This window comes from Hetaerina americana, unplaced genomic scaffold, assembly GCF_022747635.1.
Source record: "Hetaerina americana unplaced genomic scaffold, ioHetAmer1.1.p SCAF_1, whole genome shotgun sequence".
In the NCBI taxonomy this organism is placed as follows: Eukaryota; Metazoa; Arthropoda; class Insecta; order Odonata; family Calopterygidae; genus Hetaerina; species Hetaerina americana.
Genome location: NW_027286069.1, coordinates 111,420,291 through 111,442,467, shown reverse-complemented (window position 1 = coordinate 111,442,467; position 22,177 = coordinate 111,420,291). Strand labels below are relative to the sequence as shown.

The 22,177-nt window shown below is 38.6% G+C and overlaps 1 protein-coding gene across 1 annotated transcript in view; it reads right to left on the bottom strand.

Annotated features, from left to right (window-relative positions):
- Positions 1–22,177, bottom strand: part of Cul5 (cullin 5) — a 66,589-nt gene that overhangs the window by 22,257 nt on the left and 22,155 nt on the right. Inside the window, exons 7-12 of the mRNA XM_071594572.1 lie at positions 20,414–20,544; positions 15,991–16,158; positions 14,428–14,562; positions 6,355–6,479; positions 4,128–4,258; positions 628–800 (exon numbers count right to left, since the gene is read on the bottom strand). Coding sequence (XP_071450673.1) covers positions 628–800; positions 4,128–4,258; positions 6,355–6,479; positions 14,428–14,562; positions 15,991–16,158; positions 20,414–20,544 — 863 coding nt within the window. The remainder of the gene's footprint in view (positions 1–627; positions 801–4,127; positions 4,259–6,354; positions 6,480–14,427; positions 14,563–15,990; positions 16,159–20,413; positions 20,545–22,177) is intronic.

The window sequence follows — 22,177 nt, the reverse complement described above, 5'->3', positions numbered from 1 at the left end:
CCTGGTTCGAATCCCGGTCAAGGCGAATGATTTTCACACACTGAAATTGTTGCATTGTAATGCACACTTAGCAAATGACTCCATTAAAAGTTACTTGGGCGGCATCTCCCGCAGTTTCTTGGAATTTAAAAAATTCTTAAAGGACTTATTCTGAAGTTTCACCTCACAACCACAGTCAGCAGGCCTGCTTTGTATAACTGAATTATATTCTGATATTCATTCGGTACAACAGCATTTTCCATTGATTTTTTACTGACCATCTCACATCTAAAATCTAAATCAATTCAACAGTAACATTGAGACAGTCCATCTCGGTTAGGTGAGCTGAAGTGGTCAAATACCACCATCTTCTACAGACAGAAGGAACTGTTCTGTTCTTTCTGTCGACAAAAGAAGATGATTGTGCCATCGAAAATTTCATAATACACAAGAGTGTCCTTATGTTTCTATCGATATTTCAGAGGGCCAATGCCATCTTGCTCCTTCATAAAAAATGTTTTCAAGAAAGATTTTTAAAAATTCAAAAGATTCACCTTAATATTTCAGGAGTCCCAGCGAATAATCTACAACTTATAGTTCATTGCTGTATTGATAACAAAACCAACATACTGTCAATTTGTGACTTACAGTTCCATTGGACATGTGGTGGTACCACTGTAGTTTCCGGCCGCTGTGCTTCTTCTTGTAGAAATCCTCCACCTCTGGGATATAATCCTCAAGCTCCATTGGTAGAGAAACTGTCACCCGCTCACTCCCCCTTGCCCATGCCCCAGCATTGAGAATTTTTATATTTATTGAATCTGTAGGGGGCATTAAATAAGAAATAAAGGAACAATTCACTTCAGAAATGATAATGATTAAAATAGTAAATCAATAACCTCATATAAGTCTACGCCTTACACATATGCCAAACCAACTCCTTTTCAGAAGTAAACACAGGGAAACCAGCATTCACAACCACAGAGCACTGATCGCAGAGACTGGCAATCAAAGCGGTGTGGTTCTGAAAGTTCCCCAAACCTACCCCACTCTCCCGATCCCACCCCAAGCAACTTTTTAAGACTTCCAGAATTAAAAAAAACAACGCAGGACCAGAGATTTGACAACACAAATGACATCATTTAAGAGAGCAATTGTTTTCAAGGCAATCTACTGAGTTATACAATGACAGCCTTCAAAATGTCAAGAAATACTGGGAGAAATAATTAACTCTGGGTGGTGACTAGAGAGTAGAGAAGTCTTTTGAATAACGAATAAAAATTAGTTTCTATCTTGATTATTTTTTTAGGAAAAATTTAAAGTTTATTCCCTTGGATAGTGAATGAATTGAGGGTTTTCTCTGCCCAGAGGCCCCTCTTCCTGATCCTACATCCCGTCTGCCAGCTGACTTCCCCCAGTCAACACTCAAGCCTGATTGATGAGTGCACATCTAATGTACTCCATTTTGATAATAATTCTGGTAAGTTAGTATAAGATAGAGTGGTAAAATAAGAAGATTGAATTTCTTTCACAACTTTCACCTTCCCTGCTTATTTGAAGCCCTATTATTTATCTACCAGAGTCAAATTTCATTGCATCATCATCAAACTAGGAAGCATCTCAAGAAAATAACAAAGTAAGTGTTGTCAGTTGCACTTCCTTAATTTATTTTTGTCCTGCTTTCCATATCTTTGTGAAAGAATTGCACAAGTTCTATTTTCGTAGAGCATAAAGTCAATAGGACATTGAATATGAAATTAAAATAGAAACAATAAAAATGGCCACCGCTAGTTAAGGGTAAATGATAAAATTTAAACAAGTAGTTGCTTGAACCACCGCCACACAAGAGCAACAGCGGGTGAAAAATTATTATTCAAGATCAAGCAGCCAACCAAGTGTTGGCCACCTTGCCCAGGGCTGACCCAAAGTGAACACTTCATACTTGACACCTATTGACAACTACCATGATACAAACAAACTATATCAACTTCAAATAATCTCACCTTTCATTAGGAGTTATCTCCATGGCTTTTGAGAAGTTTCACATAATCACAGCTTTACATAAATCTTTAAGTTTTTTTTTAAGTTTACAAACAAACACATATATAACTTCATGAAATAATTCACATGCATCGATAGTATGATAACTTTTTCATAATATCTCATCTAAAAAACAATGGTTAGTTCCCCTTATTTTTAAAACACTATCATCAAGGAAAGGACAAGAAAACCGAAGAAATGAGTTACCAACATTTTTAGATGCATGTGAAACTGCTTTCATATATTATGCATAAAAAAACATTTTGGTTAACCAGCAAACTCCCACTCTCCCAAAGATCAATCTAACCCTAACTTGTTTGCCTGTTATGCAGGAAACTAATTTTCCAAAACCTATTTAACATAGGTGTTTGCTGAATTTACGAATTTAGGGAAAGGAAGGTCATGGGCATTTGATCATTTAATAGATACTGTTATAGATAATAGATACTGTTTGCCGAAGTTACCCAAGATTTGAAGGTAGAGCTCCAACATCTTAAGAGAATAAAATAGAAGTATGGACTGAAAATAAACCTGAAAAAACTAATTTATGAAAAGAGATGAAGAGGAGAATGAAGATGTGTACGTCAACTCAGAGATATTAGACCAGGCAAATACACAAAATTTCTTAGCACAGAGATAATGGAGATTAGAAGAAGCCACAAAGAGATAAAAATGTTTACAGGAATGGAAAAACATGCAACTCAGAACAATTACAGATATAGCCACCAGCAATGGATACTACCCAAACCTGGTTGGAAAAGTATTCCAAAAAAATGGAAAACAATGGCCATAAGTCAAATTTCTCCCTCTTAGCCCTTCACTTCTGAACACTTCATGTGGTGTTCGATCCATTTCCTAGGAGATATCTCCTATTAAATCTCAAATCACCTTCCAACTAAACTCATAAAGGCCTTTTACACACCCCTTACTCTCTCCAAACGCTTTTCTAATGGCAAAGACAAACAGGATATATTTAATAAATCTGGCATCTACGAACTTAAATGCAATATAGGCAACACTTTTTATGCCACCCAAAGTGGGATGAATTTCAAAACACAACCCCAAGAACACGCCAGGAGTCACAAAAAGCAAGACTCCAATTCCCTCTTCGGTGAGCACCTCTAGATTGTCAAAATCGAGGCAATTTTGTCCCAGAAATACTACATGTCCTCCCTAAAGGATTGAAAATGGACACTATAGAGCTAATCAAGATTCAAAAGCACTAGGCAGATCCTAATATAATTCTGTGTAATGAGCAATTATAAACCCATCCTTCCCCTTTCCTTTCAAAAAAATTGACCTTAAAGATAAACAAACCCAATGGTTCTACGTACTCAGTTGCAGCTATACCATGACCAGACCCTATGCAACGTCAATGCCAAGAAAACACTGTTTTCCTGTTTTGTTTTCTCTTTTTATCCAGCCACCTCTCTCCTCGAGGGTAAACAAATTTAACAGTTCTAAGTAGCCATCTGCCACCCCCCATAAACCCAGCCACGATCCATTGCTTAGTCATAACCAAGGCGCCACCACCTCTCCTTCCTTTAACCGAAAAAGCCACAACCACCAACTTTGAAGTCCCCATAACCCCCCCCCCCCTTCGAACTTTCCCCCTTCTCCTCTGTCCGATGGGTATTCAACAGCTATGTGTGGCACATTTACCTGTTGATGCCGCAAGTCAGTGAAATGTATTTTACTGTGTACTTAAGTCTGTGGAAAATTACAAACTCATTTAATATGGACATCCAACAATTCGACAAAGTAAAGTGTAAAATATATAGAGAGGTCAAGAGTCTAAACTTTAAATCTTAGGAAAAGAATTGCCCAGTGTTTGTCTAGGAGAAAATACTCTATGGGTCTGAAATAAGGAGCAGTGAGGGGGGAAGTAGAATAAGACAAGACGAGAGGGGCAAAGATGGCATCAAAGGAGGAGGATGATCAGATATGGAGAGAAGAGTGGAGAACAGAAGTAACTGGAGAAGAGGAAAAAAAGAGCAGAACACAAATGAAGAAAGGATAAAAACAGCAATACTTAAACAAAAATCAACTATGTATTGCAAGAGACAGGTAATCCTCAGCTATAATAATAGTTTATACAATCACAATACCTGCTATGCTCCCCTTGCTACTCCTGTATTGTTCTTTAAACTGTTGATTTAAATCTTCACTAACTTTAATGTCTTGAAACATACGAGCTAACTTATTCACATAATCTGCTGGCATTCCAACCTCCCTGAGCCTGAAAAATAATTTTAAAATATTTAACATCATAAAATCATAATTTTTAACTATATATGAGTACATACACATTGGTACAGGCAACTCAGTCAAGTTTCAACTCCATTCCAACATGAAGGATGAGCAAAAACAAAAGGAATATTAGCAATGAGGGTTTAAAAAAAACTTACAGGCCTTCCACACAACATTTCATACAAATCATTTGATGAATGTTTCAAAATCTGACGGTTATGGGACAGTCATAAACCTTACCGGTAAGTGAATTCAATTCCAAGGGAAAGCAAACATCACTTCTATCACATATAACAACACCCCATTCCCTCCCTTTCCACCACCCATACAACGAGAAGAGAAAAGACTGTCACTTGGGCATCACCACAACTTCAGTTTTTGGGAACAAAATGGTATTTAATATTCAATTATGAAAAGTAGGTAAATAAACTTTTGAATTATTTATTGAGATATTAACTTCTCCTTTGCTTTAGAGTTCTCTCCATAAGGTCCTTCTCTCTTCTGATCTGCTATATACTTCCCTCTTCCTCCCTTTGTCCGTCCATTTAATCCTCAGCATTTTCCTCCTGCACCATGTTTCCAAGGGTTCTTTTCTTCACTGATCCACTTTTCTGATGTTTCACCTCTCTGCTCAATAAAGTACCATGCTCCATATGTACAATTTGACAAACTACTTCCATTACTGCACTTCAGTTTCTCTGACTCCTCTTCGTGAATGCCTTCTTAGCTCGAGCTATTCTTCGCTTGATGTTGGTCAAACTTCTTCTGTCCCAACAGCAGCACTGGGTAAATGAATAATTCCACATACTCTAGTTTAAATCCTAAAATAATGATATCTGCCTTAATCTTCACTTCCACAAACAGAGATTTCAGGTTACTCCTTGTTGATGCTCAAACTATATTCCCTTGGTCCACGGCATTCAGACTTGTATGCAGATCATCTCACATTTCCGCAACCACAGCGATGTCAATTGTGAAATGGAGCATGATAATTTCTTCGCCATTCACCACCTTGACTCCTCTGATTTCAGCCCTGCTTCTATTGCCTCTTCCAAATATATGTGGAATAAGGGGTCCGTACAATAAGTATCATGACTGGTTCGGTGGATGGGGGTCCGACTGGTCGGCTTGATAGAGGGGTCCCCTACCACTCAGGCGCACTCAAGTTCATTCACCTCTGGGCATGCGTTTCATTTTTTCCAGATTGAAATATTTGCCATTTTGGCCGGTGCTCAAATTATCAAAAAGTCAGCCCTAACTGCCAGTGCATTTCATAAGCATAAGGACAATTAAGCAGCTATAAAGGTGCTTAACTCTAAATGTTGCAAATCATGCCTAATTAAGAAATATCAAGAGGTATTAACTGAAGCATTTGGGGCCCTAAAAATCACATTTTTCTGGCTGGCCCATAGATGCAATCCCTGGAATGATATTGCTGATCCAAGTACTTGCTAAGGAAGGAGCCAGCCATGATCCAATTGGTCCTGAACCCATTACCCCAACAATGGCAAAGGCAGAGACTGGAGGGCAGATTCTTATGCAGCACGGCTTAAAAACTTCTACCAACAGAGAGAAGTGAGAGGAAAATGATTGAGGCACAATTGATTAACTGGCCACTGCCATCCAATGGGCACTTACCCTATGTGAATACGATTCACGCAGGTGCTAATGGTGTGAAGAAGATGACAAAACAACATCTCATATTTTACCTGAATGCTGAACTATTTCAAGTACTTGCATCAATTTTCCAGGGACACCATTAATGGGACCCTAGGAAATTAGAGGCATTCCTAAAGAAACACTCAGGCCTTTGATAAGACCATAGGAATGTAATAGGTAATGTGTGTAAGTGGGTGGCACATTGGGCTCAAGGCCTTGTCAATTTGTGGACGATCTCCATTTAAAAAGTATACCAATCAATTCAATTGTCATGTCCCATTAATTGGAAGGGCACTGCACATTAATGCACAGTTATAACTATTTTGATTGCAATATCCTCCCAATAATAACAAATAACATGCTTCCCATACACTGCCCTCATACAAAATGAAGACAGAAATGGATAAAAATGAAAGAGATGCTTACCATTCTACCATATTTTCCTCCTTCTCAGAATCTGCAGACGTATCTAGAATTAGCCGTCTGGTGAGATGGGCTTTATGGTACCTCATAAAGACATCTTTATTTTGAACATACTTGAGTACAAGAAGCTGAAATTAAGAGTTATTTGGATGATAATAGGGTGACATTTAAGAGAATTAACAGTAAGTATTAGAGGACTAAAAGAAGAAAACTTTAAATATAACATTAAATCAAACATTTTAGCAGTAAATTGGAAGTTTCCACACATTATAATTTTTATGCCACAATAACCAACATAACCAAAATATTATCTTAGTTTTTCACAACATTTCTTCAGACCTGTCTGTACCAATAAGTGCGTGCTACGGAACATAACACTTGCCATTCTCTTTTCAAATATGATAGTTTCATGTTACAAAGAGTCATGTTAATTATATTCTCTATGCAGTGTGTTTATTAATTGCCCCAACTTTTTATTGTCTCCCAACTTTTTATTGTCTCCCAACTTTTTATTGTCTCCCAACTTTTTATTGTCTCCCAACTTTTTATTGTCTCGTATTTAAATTAAAAGTTAACTTTGAATTTCAGTGATAACAGCATATCACAAAGTAAATTGGTTGCACTCTAAAAAATAGCATATTAAAGGAAAAATCCTATCACCGTAATAAGTTAGCACCGATTGATTAAAGAAAACTAAATTTGCTATGATGGTTTGTGGGGAAAGAAATTCCACAGCAGAGACCAACCACAACCTCTCACCCAGAATAACCTTCTGCAGGAGTTTGTGGGAATGTTACTTCCTCACCAGTGACCAACTACAGAAACACACACTCAACCCAATTGGGATCCTTCAATTGGTTAAAGGGACTCATTTAACGATACCTGGGTTTATGATCACATACACACTATCCGTGACTGTTTACAGGAATAAATTCCGTGCCAGGGACAAACACAGAGCTAAAACACTCCGAGCACTCAGGAAAACACTTCCTCACACACATTCAAAAAGGACCTCACTACTGGAGGAATATTACTCAAATTGAGCAACATCAAGAGATAACAACGAACAGGGAATGACATTGGTGAAGGATCCCGTTTGCATTGAGTGTGTGTCTGTAGTTGGTCACTGGCGAGGAAGTAATATCCCTGGATACTACTATATATGGGTATTCTGGTAGACGTTGTGGTTGGTCACCATTTTGCAATTTCTATTCCCACAATCTATCACAATACAATTTGTTTTCGTTGTGAGACAATTGGTGCTAACTTATTACAACTAAAGGAATTTTCCTTCAATTTGTTATTTTACGAGGCCATAGAGCTCAAGTTTCCTAGATTTTCACTCTGAAAAATGCTTTTTCTAATGTATAGAAACAAAAATTACACACAAGTTGAAGAAGCCCCTAAGACATTATAATCATTACCATTGACAAGTTATCAACCCAAAGATGGGTTTGAAAGGCAATGGCAGAGTTCACTCAACGCTAAGCCCAGCAGTGAGTGCAGCCCTCTTATTTTACAAGCCAGGGTAATAAGGGGGGGCAGTTCCTTTCCCTGTGCCAGATGCTGCGGGAGATGCCACAACAGTAGCTTTTAATGGAGTCATCCGCTAAGTTTCAGAGAAAAATTTCAGAGTCTAAAAACTATTTCCCCTGACCAGGATTGACACTCTGAAATTGTTACATTGTAAAACAGAGGTTGTTCATAAAGACTGAGTTTTAGTTATCTTGTCATTTCTTGCTTTATTGTGTCCACGTCTTCCCATTGATGTCCACTCATCACATTTTTGTATTTTTGGAATGGGAAAGAGTCACAGGGGGCGAGATCTGGCCAATAAGGAGGATGATCAAGGATAGGGATAGAATTTTTTGCCAGAAACTGGAAAACAATCAATGCAGCTTGGGTACGATTTTTGCACAAATTTTTTTAAAACCCAAATGTTTGATTAAAATGTGATTTCCACATTTTTCGGGCTGCGTCCGCGTATGTCGTTTAAATGTACATCAGTTTCGCCAGCTATCCTGCTGGCGTCCTCAGGTCAAGGATGAAAAGAAGCTTGTTGTCCCGTCTTATATAGGAAAAATCCGGCGCCAATACCGGGAAATTTCTTGGCCAATCAGGGAACGTCCTCATATTTGCGCGGAATAATTCTTTTCCACGCACTGTGGAGTGGATATCCATCCTCTCTGTTAAAATTTTCTGGCCTTTTAACGATTTCAATGGCCTCTCTGATTATTCTCTGGAAGAATTTTCCTTCTTTCGCTATTATTTTAGCGTCGTCGAAGAGAATAGAGTGTCCAGGTTCACTCCAGGCGTGCTCAGCGATGGCCGATGCTCTAAACTGTTTGGCCTTGGTTGCCCTCTGGTGTTCACTCATGCGTGTTTTCAGCGCTCTGCATGTTTCACCGATGTACCATTTGCCACAGGAGCATGGCACTTGGTACACGCCTTCTGATATTAACGGTGAAATTCCATCCTTGGGTCCGGGTAGGGTGTCAGCTATCTTGGTGACGCAGTTGAATCTGGTCACCACATCATGTTTCCTTAAAGCCCTCACGATTCTTTCCGAAGTCCCTGCGATGAAGGGGATGGTGACGTAAGCCTTCGGTCGTGGTCTGGAGTCTTCCTCCCTGTCAGGAACAGCGGTGGTTTGTCTCTTCTTTTCTTCCTTCTCGGCCCTTTTTTGGATCATATGAGCGCTGTATCCATTCCTTTGCAGGGCATTTGTCAAGTGTTTCTTCTCGTTGGCAATAGAATCGGAGTCACATATTTTATATGCTCGGTTGACAAGTGTGTCTACCAGTGTTCCTGACAGGGAGGAAGACTCCAGACCACGACCGAAGGCTTACGTCACCATCCCCTTCATCGCAGGGACTTCGGAAAGAATCGCGAGGGCTTTAAGGAAACATGATGTGGTGACCAGATTCAACTGCGTCACCAAGATAGCTGACACCCTACCCGGACCCAAGGATGGAATTTCACCGTTAATATCAGAAGGCGTGTACCAAGTGCCATGCTCCTGTGGCAAATGGTACATCGGTGAAACGTGCAGAGCGCTGAAAACACGCATGAGTGAACACCAGAGGGCAACCAAGGCCAAACAGTTTAGAGCATCGGCCATCGCTGAGCACGCCTGGAGTGAACCTGGACACTCTATTCTCTTCGACGACGCTAAAATAATAGCAAAAGAAGGAAAATTCTTCCAGAGAATAATCAGAGAGGCCATTGAAATCGTTAAAAGGCCAGAAAATTTTAACAGAGAGGATGGATATCCACTCCACAGTGCGTGGAAAAGAATTATTCCGCGCAAATATGAGGACGTTCCCTGATTGGCCAAGAAATTTCCCGGTATTGGCGCCGGATTTTTCCTATATAAGACGGGACAACAAGCTTCTTTTCATCCTTGACCTGAGGACGCCAGCAGGATAGCTGGCGAAACTGTTGTACATTTAAACGACATACGTGGACGCAGCCCGAAAAATGTGGAAATCACCTACTCATCGCCGCGGAAACCTTCGAACGAACGTTTGATTAAAATTTTGTGCAATGTTGATTTTCCTAAATTCAGTTCATCAGCTATCATTCAGTTTTTTGACGATCGAGAAAGACAAGGGACCGCACATGATAAATGTTGCTGTCAACACAGGTGGTTGAAGGTCATTCCAGTCTTGCATGGAGTGGCATCTTGTCTGCCATCTTTAAAATGCTTAATCCACTTGAAAATGGACGTTTTCTTCGGAATATTATCACAATAAACAGCTGTCAACATTTCAGTAATTTCTTGATAACTTGCACCACCCTTCACAAAAAAACTTGACGTTGATTCGTTGCTCCGTGATTTCATCAATTTTCATTTTCAACAAACAGTAAACACAAGGACAAGAGGAGCTAACATAACTGGCAACATATGCACAGCTCGATGATTCGCCAAGCACAGATGACTCATTGGGTCTCAGGCAACTAGCACCGCTAGTGGGAGGGGCTGCAGTCCGTGTCACGGCTGCCAGATTGCACCAGTTCACATATTTTTTGGGCAGACCACATATTTCATAAAATGCTTTTGTTATTGAAAAGTAAGGCCATTACTTCTACATTAAAATATTTTGTTTTTATAGATTTTAAGCAAATCTTTTACAGAAGTATTTTGAAACATACATTTACAACACTAATAGTACCCATTTATGCTACACATGTTGATCAAAATGTCTATTCTTTCGTTTCCTTTCTCCATTCATTTGTCTACCACTGCATTTGTTTTCCTTTCAAACCATTTTGTTTTTCCATTCTTCTTCATAATCAGAACTCAAAAGCTTCTGGTCTTAAGTTTTGTTCTTGTCTAGTGAGAGTAGAGAAGAGAAGTGCGGAGGCATTTATAAGGCCACCCGATCCTATGCTGATGAGTTGCAATTATTGTAACTCCAGGAGGCTGTTATCTCAATTAAACTCAGCGCAGAAAAACACAAAGGGAGCAATGAAATATACTTGGTTTACGTTTAGTAAATATATTGAGGACAATTTAATTTAGGATTACACTGTTTTTAAAATTTTGAAAAGTTTAATATAATGCTGAAGAGAACGTGATTTATGTTTCTTTGGTTCAGAGAGGATGAAAGCTATCCTTTATATTTATTGGTTAGGGCTTGATTGACAGAAGCGCACATATTATAAGCAAATTACAATAAAATATGAATATATTTAATGTAAAATTAGTTCCCTTTGCTATGCCTGTTTTGGGCTTATCTCTGTTCTTGTGTTTTGGGATCATCCCTTCTCACCATCCAGTAATTACCACCGCCTGGAGTGCAAGCACTCTTCCTCTAATTTACATGGGTCATTTCCTGCTATACCTTTGCTGAAATCATTCACCATGTTTGTCACACATGCCACCACAATTTGGTGGAAAAGAAACCCTAGAGTGATTTCAAAAAGTGGTGGCACTTGTATCCACACGCCCTACTCTTGGCACCACTGACCTTCTCCCTCCCCCTCTCTCTGGATACCCACCACTGGGAACTACAGCTCCAGGGTCTTGAGGGCAAGGGAAAAGTTGAGGCCAGAAACAAAAGCCTTCAGCCCCAAAAGCAGCCTCATGATATCCATGTAGACAGCATCACACGAAATGCATAACCACCACAACACCCCACTGGTCGTATTCTCATTTACATATATATATCTGCTCTTGGAGAACAAAATACAGTTCACGCACTGGTTGGGGCTTCACAAAAAGCAAGAGAGTCAGCAGTGCAGAGCAGAAACAAAAAATGGCACTTAAAAATCAAAGCCTGCCCCAACTGCAGCACATACAACACAACTTCTTCAATTGAGCACACAATACCTTCTACCAATCAGTCACTTCACCACAATATCTGGCTGGGCAAACCATTACCATTCAGGCAATGCAGTGAATGCCTCTTGGCAAGGAGCATGGTCAATTCCCAAAAGGCTGTGCTTTGGTAGTCAAAATCTTTTGTCATTCTATTAGTGACCCAGATATCCATTTGTTATGTCCCTTGTGAATTGAAAATATAATTTCTATTTTTTTATGATTTTCTGTTTGATGTAAATTCTTTGGTGGGCACTGGTTAATCAAGCTTTGCTCCATTCAAGGATGGAGTTGTCAGAGAGATTAAGATAAGACAAAATTTCCCAGCATGTTTCAAAGTGTATACATCGTGACATACATTGCATTCCAACTGTGCACACAAGTCCCTCATATCAAACGCAAGCTCCTTGATTTTTTGTCAGTAGCTTACGCCATAAGCATGAAAGAATATTTATTTCCATTATTCAAAACTTTTCATTGATTCTCAGTCTCTTATTTTTGTTACAACAAAAATGAATGGTCACCAACAATCACGATTGTGCCTTATATTCAAAACAACCATTAAAGCAGATATGTGACATCACCTTTGGTTTTAAGGTATTGCTCCAATTCTCAATTCATGGTGTAAAACGGTGTCACTTCCATGAAGGGATGTATATAATTCCACTGTCGTAACCATGTTATCCACCAAGTTCCACCTAATTTGTAGAAGGTTCTTGATCCGAAGATGAAAATGGCATTTATGTTTTCAAAAAGGTTTATTTCCAACTTGATCACCTTCAATATTGCTATATTTCCTCCAGCAGTGTTCCTACGCCATTATCCCATATTTGGAGTGTTCTTCCTGAAGTGCTGCGAAGTACTAGTCTGCAGCCTTGTTCCAGAACTTCATTCTGCAAATCCCTCAATTTCCCTATCACCAAGACGCTTTCGTGTGCAGATGCATTGTCCTGAGGATAACTGTTTTTCCTCAGCAAGCTGGGTCTGCTTTCAAGAGTTTTTCTTCCAGTGTTGTAAGAAGGTTAGATTAGTACTCCCCAGGTATTGTTGTGCCTTTTGCAAGATAGTCAACCCACAAAACTTCTTTAGAATTCCAAAAAACTAATGCCTTGTCATTTGCCTCCGATGGCACCACCTCCACCTTCTTTGGAGCAGAGGAATCACTGCATTGATTGGACAGGTGCGTAATGACAAATCTGTGTTTCATCCATTGTCACATTTTGATGCAAAAAATCTCACTCTTGTTTTTTGTTAAGCGGACCAAGACCTGTTACAAAAGTGTCACCGGAATGCATTTTTGATCCACAGTGCCCCAACACAGAGCTACATACCCAGCGCTATATATTGTGGCCAAAATACGATCACTTCGATCTGAAGATGCCTCCAGAAAAGGGGGCCAAACTGCTGCCTAACAAAGCCAACCTACGCGACAGTAAAACCCAGAAGCAGCATGGAACCTTCAAGCTTTATAATACTTCGAGAAGTAGCATCAATACATACACTGATACCATTAGTTTCCTCTTTTCTCAGTAGCAGTAGTAAAACCAATAGTGGCTCCTCCAAATCAGCTGTCATACAAAAGCAACACTCTCAGGTGCTCTTCCAAGGGCACATTCATATTATAGCACGTCACATACTTCCCATAAATTTCAAAATGTCAGAATAAAAAAAAAGGTTTCAATCAATAGAAGTCAATTCCTCGAGAAGGCGAGGGAATGAGGAGGGCCTGAGTCTGAGGCTGGGGGAAACAGGAAAGGAAGATAGTTTTTAATTTTTACATCCTGAGGACAACGCGCAAGTCAAGCTTCGAAACGTCAGCCAACATGGAACTCCCAACCCCGTGAAAGTCCCAAGAAAACTTCATAAATGCAATACAGCTCATAATGCAAAATATAGTGGATTTGTTAAGATACCACTGCCTTAATATACAAACAGCATCAATATTCATGACTATTACAAACACACTAATGAGTGCTCTTCCCCATCAGCATAGAAAAGTTTTCAATTCCACCTCTGCAATTCGCCCTCCAAAATATCAGCATATAATGGTAATTTTTCACATTTTTTTATGATTGTGATGATCACTTCACTGTAAATATTTCCCACTTTTCATCATTTTATCGCTTTAGTCATACTTTTCAATCCACACACAAAAAAAGGCAATACGTTAAGCAGTAAAGGCACAATCTTGTTATGAAAGAGAAATCTTGCAGTGGTGTTTTGAGGTGATGTATGAAACACCCCCAATTGCTAGCAGTGGTAGTTTTAAGGGAGGCAACCGACAGCTGAGGCCATTTGCGCCATCAGGGATGGATGGGAAAGGAAGGGTGGGGAGAAATCTGGCATCGGCATTAGCCTACTCATGTCGAAAGGCACCAAGGGGTCTGCAGTTTAAAGTCCCATCCAACGGATGTCGTACTCACTCAAAGTGCTCTCCACAAAGCACCAGGGATCAGAATACTGCTGAAAACTATTTGTCTCCTGGATTTGAACCGGGGCTGTCTCGGTAGGAAGCCTGTACGTTAGCCACCGCACCATCACAATCCCCAACCCCAATTATTTCCACCCTTCTTCATGCATGCAACAAAACTGTCAACCTCATTTCCCCAAGCATGTATTGAATTGATGAAAAATAATATGTTTGCATGCTTTATTTGTGGAAAACATGTTTAACAAACATCATGTATTAATGATGCATTTTTATAGAAAATTCTTTCATAAAATCTTATTGAATATATAATAGTAAAACTTACCACATCTCTAAGTTTGCTTTCTATTTCATCAGAGGTAAGTTTTTTGCTAAGAGGAGTTTTTCTTAAAAGCATATCACAGTAGTTAGCCAGAAGCTCTGGACATTTGGATTCAGGCTGAGATTTGATGCCGGCACTCTGAAATATAAATATTTACACATTTCAGAAAGTTTATCTGTAATAGAAGGCGATACACTTAATTAATGCATTAATCACAAGGCTAACTATTAGCTAGAGCAATCATGGTTGCAATAACTATTTATGTGTTCTACATTTACAAATTACTCTGCCAGCAACCACAATTACGAACAGGTTATTGTCTACTGTGGCAGGGATACCATTTGACCACCACATCCAATATATTTCCGTAATGATTTATTGTAATAATTTTATAGTTATTTATGGCTATAAAATGTGATTAGGGAACATTGTACCTAAGTGCCTTTTTATCAACAATCACAAAACCCTGAAATTATTCTGCAGAGCCAAATGAAGAATCACTTGAAGCCTTTTATTTAGAAATTGAGTCTTCGTATGACAAATCTTCTGCGCAATGGCATATAATAATAATTGTACATTTCTTAAATGATTCTGCCACTGTTCCACATTGCGCAGCATTCTGTAAAGTTTTGTCTCATGCATAAACTTGCAAAATGCCCAGTATCTTAAGGTCAACCAAGATTCTTTTACAATCTTTTCAATTCTTCAAGCATAAGTTCATATATAGACAGCAAAACCTCCACTGTTTGGTCCTTTGGTCAAACCGATCCTGCTTCACCTGGAGGGTCAACCACAGGTACGTTTAAATTAACCATTTGTGTCACACATCAAAAAAACCTCAATGAAGTTCAGCACAAGACTGACTAAATGTTTTCCTTGCCTTTTCAAGCAGTTCTCCCACTCTTACCTTAACCTTAACTGATTTCAACTCAAAGAAATTCCTCCAGAAAAGGTCTACCTTTAGGTTTGGTGTTAAGGGTTGCTTGGTGTCTTTTATGTTGGTCTAAAGCCATGGTTTGAAGATATTATTTAGCATTTAGCCATACAACAGTTCTGATACTGGCCACTAGAATCAGGAGTTTCAGTGGCAAAAATTGCCTTAGATTATAGAAAAAGAAAATCAACATGAATGAAATATAGAGAACCAAAGAGAGACTTAAGAAATTCACAAATAAATTTGATCTCAACAAAAAAATTGGAGCTTCAGTCAAGAAACTTTTAACTACCAAGTGATAAAAACATGAAAGAACCACTCCGCAAGCAGTCTTTGAAAAAATCCTTAGTGGTCAGGGACCACACTGATGCAGTGATTGATTACATTACTAGAGGGTGGAATCATACATTTGAAATTTAATACAAACACTTCGTTTTGGTAAGAACTTCACTTCAATGGTTAGTACCACTTTTCCCTGGATTAACCACATTCTTTAAAGCCAACCAGCAACATTGCCAGCCAGTAAATCATTGAGGCCACCTCATACAAGAGCAGGAAACTACATGACTTATTAACATTCTACTGACAAGTGATGAGGAGGAGAACCATTAAAATCATTGAATTCAACTCACCTGCTTACTTGGTAAATCCAGCCTGAACACAGTGGTATCATTTACAACCTGCTTGTAGGCTTTATCTCTGGCAGTAAGGAAACGGGGATCATCTTTGAATGCCTCCTTCACCAACAGACTAAACTGATTGAACAACTCCAGCAGCCTTTCAACATATTTTTCAGAATCCTAATGTCAAAAAAAAAAAGGATTTAAAATACTTAAAAGATTTTTATCCAATCATCTTCAATGCTCCTAAAGTTAATTATTATTATTATTACTTTTTATTTGCCCAGAGATCACAATACAAAAATACCAGGTAGGTGGTGTATGTACATGATATAAGGCACGTCAAAAAGGGCAAAGACACAAGGCTCAATTACGATACATAAAGGAAATGATGCTCATAGTTACATAAATGTTTGGCACAAACCCATGAACATTGGCTGTAACATGCACATGCAATATCAAATTCAGAAAAATCATTGATCACCAACATGAATCAGACCTTGTCCATTGCTTGAAAATAAAAGTAAGTATGAACTAACTGGTCGGGAATATTGTTGAGACGTTCGTCCACAGAGTAGAGCATATTGCGCTGTAGATATCTTTTTAATTTGTGCCTGAATGCAGCAGTTCCCTTTGTATCCTTGATACTCTAGGGTAGTTTGTTATATAATTTGATGCCCATTCCATTGGGTCCTAATTTCAATGCTTTAGTTCTTACGTTCCCACAATGGATGTCATTCCTTCCTCTGGTGTAATGATGATGATAGGCAGAGTTAAGAGAATAGTTGCCAATGCTATTTTTTATGTATGGAATTAAAAACATAATGTAGATGCATGGGAGTGGTAGCAAATTTAATTCATGGAAAATAGGTCTAGCTGGAGCATTGTGAGGTTTCATGGAGATGTTTCTAATGGCTTTCTTTTGTATTTTAAGGATGTGGTCGAGAAATAGCAGCTGATCCCCATAATATTATACTCTAGGTTATATTTGAATAAATTTCACCATAGTATAAATTGAGTAGTACAGTTTTACTGGTCATGTCATACAGGTGTCTTAATAAGTAGCTGGTTGAACTGAGCTTGTGTTGAAGGACTTTAACATGCGTATCCCAAGAAATATTTGCACATAGAGAAATACCTAGAAATTTGCACTCTGTTGCATGCTTGATTGATTAGTCATTGATTTTTACCGGCAGATCATCTGACACATTCTTATTGCGTGTATACTATTTTACTTTTATTTACATTTAAGTCCAGAAGGTTGTCTGTACACCACTTGTTTATTGCAGGTGTGACAGACTTAGAGTTTTCCACAAGGCTGGGATGTGTTTATGTTGATATTATTACATTAGTGTCGTTAGCATACAACACTGGTATTATTCCATCATTATTTGGTAAGCAGTTATTGGGTATAGGGGTAGGTAGGTCATTGATGTACATCAGAAAGAGGAGTGGCCCAAGGGATGAGCCTTGTGGAACACCTTTGTTAACTTGGTACGCTTCAGATGAATATTTTGACCCATCAACTGATAACACTACTTTCTGAGTGCGATTATGAATATAGGACTTCATCCAGTTGAGAGGAATTCCTCTAATTCCTATTCTATGAGTGTAATCAGTAGTCTATTTAGGTTAACATTATCAAAAGCCTTTGACAAGTCAAAAAACATTCCACGAGATTTCCGTTTAGCATCTAATGAATTAAGTATGTAGTCAATTGCCTGACATTTGGCAGTTGTGGTAGGCCTTTCAGATCTAAATCCATGCTGAGAATTTGAAAGTAGGAAGTTTTTTTCTAGATAAGATGATATTTGCATATACATGGCTTTTTCGAATATTTTAGCATATGTATTTTGTACGGCTATTAGTCTGTAGTGGTTCAAATCATTGACACAGCCATGGTTATTATAAATGGGCACTACTTTTGATTCCTTTAATTGGGATGGGAAAATCCCTTTTATCAAAGATTCATTAATTAAAATTAAAAGGGGTGCTTTTATGGCTTCAAAACAATGATGAACAACTTTACCAGGAATTTCATCTGGGCCAGCACTGGCTTTGTTTCTAAGTGAGGAGACAATAGTTTTTAGATTGGCTTCAGAACATGGCTTGGCATGACGATCGTGCATTTGCAAAAGGCACATTGGCTGGAGAAATAGTTAGGCAAGGAGCTGATACATAGTATTTGATAAATTTATTAGCTAAAGATGAATAGCTAATGGCAGTGTTATTTTCAGGGTTACAAAGTTTTGAGAGAGGGAGTCGTGAATTTTTCTTACCTCTACAGTCATTAATTATTTTCCATGCAGTTTTGGACTTATTATTGGAATTTAGTAACTTATTATCCTTATAAATTCTTTTCGTGGTAGAAATCAGTTTACGATAATACTTTTGAAATTCCTTATATAGTAACCTTTGTTCATGATTGTTTGAACTATTACTGGAGATAGCAAGTGTTTTTAGGATAGTTGAGTCGTAACGGATCTCGTCAGTTAGCCATGGCTTACATTTTGTTCTATGAAATATTTTATGATGTGTTACTGGAAAACACAATTCAAAATTGTGTTTGAAAATTGAATAAAAGTAATTGAAACCTTCGTCTACTGACTTAAGGTCATAGACGTTGTTCCAGTTTTGGGACTGTAGAAGGAGCAGAAAATGCTGCATATTTCCATGAGTAAGAGACCGCCTTAGGTAAGTTTTATCATTTAGGCTCTCCATTGGTTGGTTAGTATCAATACTTATTTTCACCATACATGGTCTGTTATACCTAGGTCACTAACAGTTATTACTACTTTTTCTTGGTTAAGGTTGGTAACAGCTTAATCAATTAGGGTGGCGGATGTGCGAAAGACTCTGGTAGGATTATTGTTAAAACATTCCATGCCGCAAGTTTTGAACAGATTCAGCAATTCGGATCTGTGAGGGGAGTCAACTAAGAGATTACAGTTGAGATCGCTGTTCAGCACGAGTATCCGGTTGTTTGCATGTAAGGAGCAAAAGAGTTGGTCCAGTTTTTTGATAAATGCATGAAAATCACCAGTTGGTGATCTGTAGATGGAGATGAGCATGAGCAATCCCACTGGAGTTTCATGGAAACACACTGCACACTCAAAAGTTTTTTCTTCCTTCACAGGCACGTCAATTGAGTTAATAGTACCCTTTATTCTACTATGCACGAATATGGCCACACCTCCATTTTTATACGTGGTCCGGCAGAATGAGGACACTAGGGAGTAATTTGAGAGTGAAATAACCATTAGTTCTTCATATTTTAACCAATGCTCAGTAATACACAAAATGTCAGGTTCACACTCGTTTATAGCCACTTTCAGCAGGTTTACTTTGTTCCTGAGGCACTGAATATTAACTTGTGCGATTGTTTAAGGCTGCCTAACTTTGACCTACCCTTCGCGGAGGTCAGGCGGGCCTTCAGAAAAAAATACCTACTGACACAAACATGTTTCCACCAAAAGTCGGCACTTTCCACTACATCTTTTAAGTCTTCACCAACAGATACACGAAAAGATGTATAGGTGCCTCTAGATACCTTCAGTTGCTCAAAGTACTTGCCAGGTATTTTGCTTGATACATACTTTTTCACTGCTTCGATTGTCGTGTCTTCTTTAATCGCCAAGTGTGTATGTGGACCATTTTCGGCAACCTGACTAAATCACTGTCCAAGTTTGACGTCCTAACAATCAGCTTTGCCCAAGGTTTCCGCTTATTTGAGACCATGGCATAGCCTTCATCATCTTCTTTCCTCACATTGCATGTAGTGGTATGCGGTTCCACAGGTGGTGGCTGGAAATTTCCTTTGTGAGCAACAGAAGAGTACGGCAGCATCACCTCAGGAGCACACTCTTTATTATTAATATTACTATCAGTAGCTACGACTTGAGAATAATTAAAATGTTCCATGTTACTTTTCTTCTCTTTCACAGTTTTTTCGGGATGTTGCAATCGCTCACTTTCCAATGAGTTGGTGATCGATATTTTAACATCACCCGGTATTTCCCTCGGTTTCTTCTGCGTTTTCAGTGGACACATTTTTAGAATGGCGATTTCCTTAGACTGGTCATTTATTATATTCAAACAGTCCATTAGCTTGACCTATAGATCTGTCACTATATGTAGGATTTCGTCTTGTTTACACTTGATTTTTTTAATTGCATCACATGGACCAAACAAACACTTTTCATATCGATTGAGTTATTGCGAGTTGTTAGCTATGGAATTTGCCACTGATTCCGTTAGACCAACACATCCGTAATGGAAAAATGACTTAGAGCCAAATCCACGTTCCAAATAAAGCTGGTTTTCAGGAATATTTTTGGAGCAAATATCACAGTTATTACTGGAAGTCGCCACCTTGGATCTAATATTCTAATAGTAATGCCTACTGCATAATAGAAAAAATGGATATTTTACTGACCTGAGTAATAATGTCCGCAGAAGCCACCATATCAGCAAGACCAGCATTTATAATGTGATCTTCTAGATCCTTTAGCATGGGGCTAATACCATCTGGCACACGATCCATCAATTTAAACATGAGCTGCAACCCTAAAGAGTGACATCAAACAGACTAGTTAGGTACATCACTTGATTACAAATAGAAAGACATTGAAAAGGAGAGGAACCCAAGAACTATCAGTTGGAGAGAATAAACCTCAAACTGGATAAAACATAGATACTAACATGCTAACATGACTAGAAGCCCATTCCCATGGCTCCTAACTCAAAAGCCAATGACTTCTATTTAAAAAATCAGGAAAAAATATCACCAACCTGCCTACAACAAGCCTAAAATGTGACTTATGATTACTGGGTATTTTTTCATATGAATGCATGAAAATCTTTACATAAGCTTACGTGAGTTATTTAGGCTTATATGGCTTCTTTCAAAGAATGGTTAGCAAAGCTATCCCTTTGGATACTGCTTAAAATAGTTTTTCAGGGTGTGGCAATTTATATCTTAGCACTGCCTATAATTAGCAGAGTCAGGAATGACTATGACATTTTTGATACTCACAATAAGCAAGAACTTCGTAGTTTTCCACATATTAATGGGTCACAATATATTCACTTCACTCTTGCATCCTCCTACGCTGAGTCAGCAAGCAAGCACAAGATTTGCGAGTAGGGAGAGGAGGAAGAGGCCCGTGAGACTCCATGAGATACAGGGGGAAATTATGGTTTAGTGTGAAGAGATTAAACAGAGGTGGGGAGGGATGTTTGAAAAGGTTGCCAGGAGCAGCGGTAATAGGTTCTGGGAGTTCAAACAACAGGAGAGAGTAAGGGATGTAAGGATAGGATATTTTTCTTAAGTATGTGCACAGAAATTTCAACTCATTGTTCAACTCTACCCATTTTCCAACCCTTAGTCACTCTGGTAGCACTTATTGGATATAATGACACCAGCATTTGTTGCCCAATTAGATGTTTAAATGGAGTCATTGTACCCGAAACTTTCATGTTTACTCAATCTAATAAAACAGGATCTGCCTGCGTGTTCCATGTGCCCCAAGTTAAATGTTTTCCATTAGAGTTTGTATGGCCCTGATTACGAATGTCAATCTTTGAAGTAAAAACTACTAATGTATCTTTCCACTACATTTTTAATTCGGTAACACTAGTTTCAACGCATCAGCGTCATCTTCAGGTTTGGTTTGTTACCTCAGTGATAATGGATCTCCACAAAGTTAAGCCTGAAAACATTGAATGTCAATCTTGTTTGTCTCAACCATTTTTCAAGAATTGGTACATAGGGCAGTGCGAAGCAATGCTCCAAGTTGGTTGGGTAATCAAGTTGGGTGGTTGGCAAATTTTTGCAGTAAATTTTGAAAAATGGTAGTTGATACACTTAGGGATTTGTGCAAGGCTATGTGGTAGGGGCCGCGGTCTTGTGTGGTTCATTGCTCCAGTTTTTGGCGACCATTTTATCAATTTCTTTTGTAACCATATTCATCGGTTAAGAATCATGGATTGGAAGACTGCATACTTACTGGAATGATGGTGGTAAGTTAGATGAAATTACATGGTCTATGTATATTTGCAGTAGATGGTAGATTCATGGCTTGGTTGCCCCTGTTAAGGAATTCTTACTAACATAATACAATGAAGCATATACAAATACCGAAATACATTGAACTTTTCCAGTTATTTATCTTTGATTGACACTTAATGGAACACATTC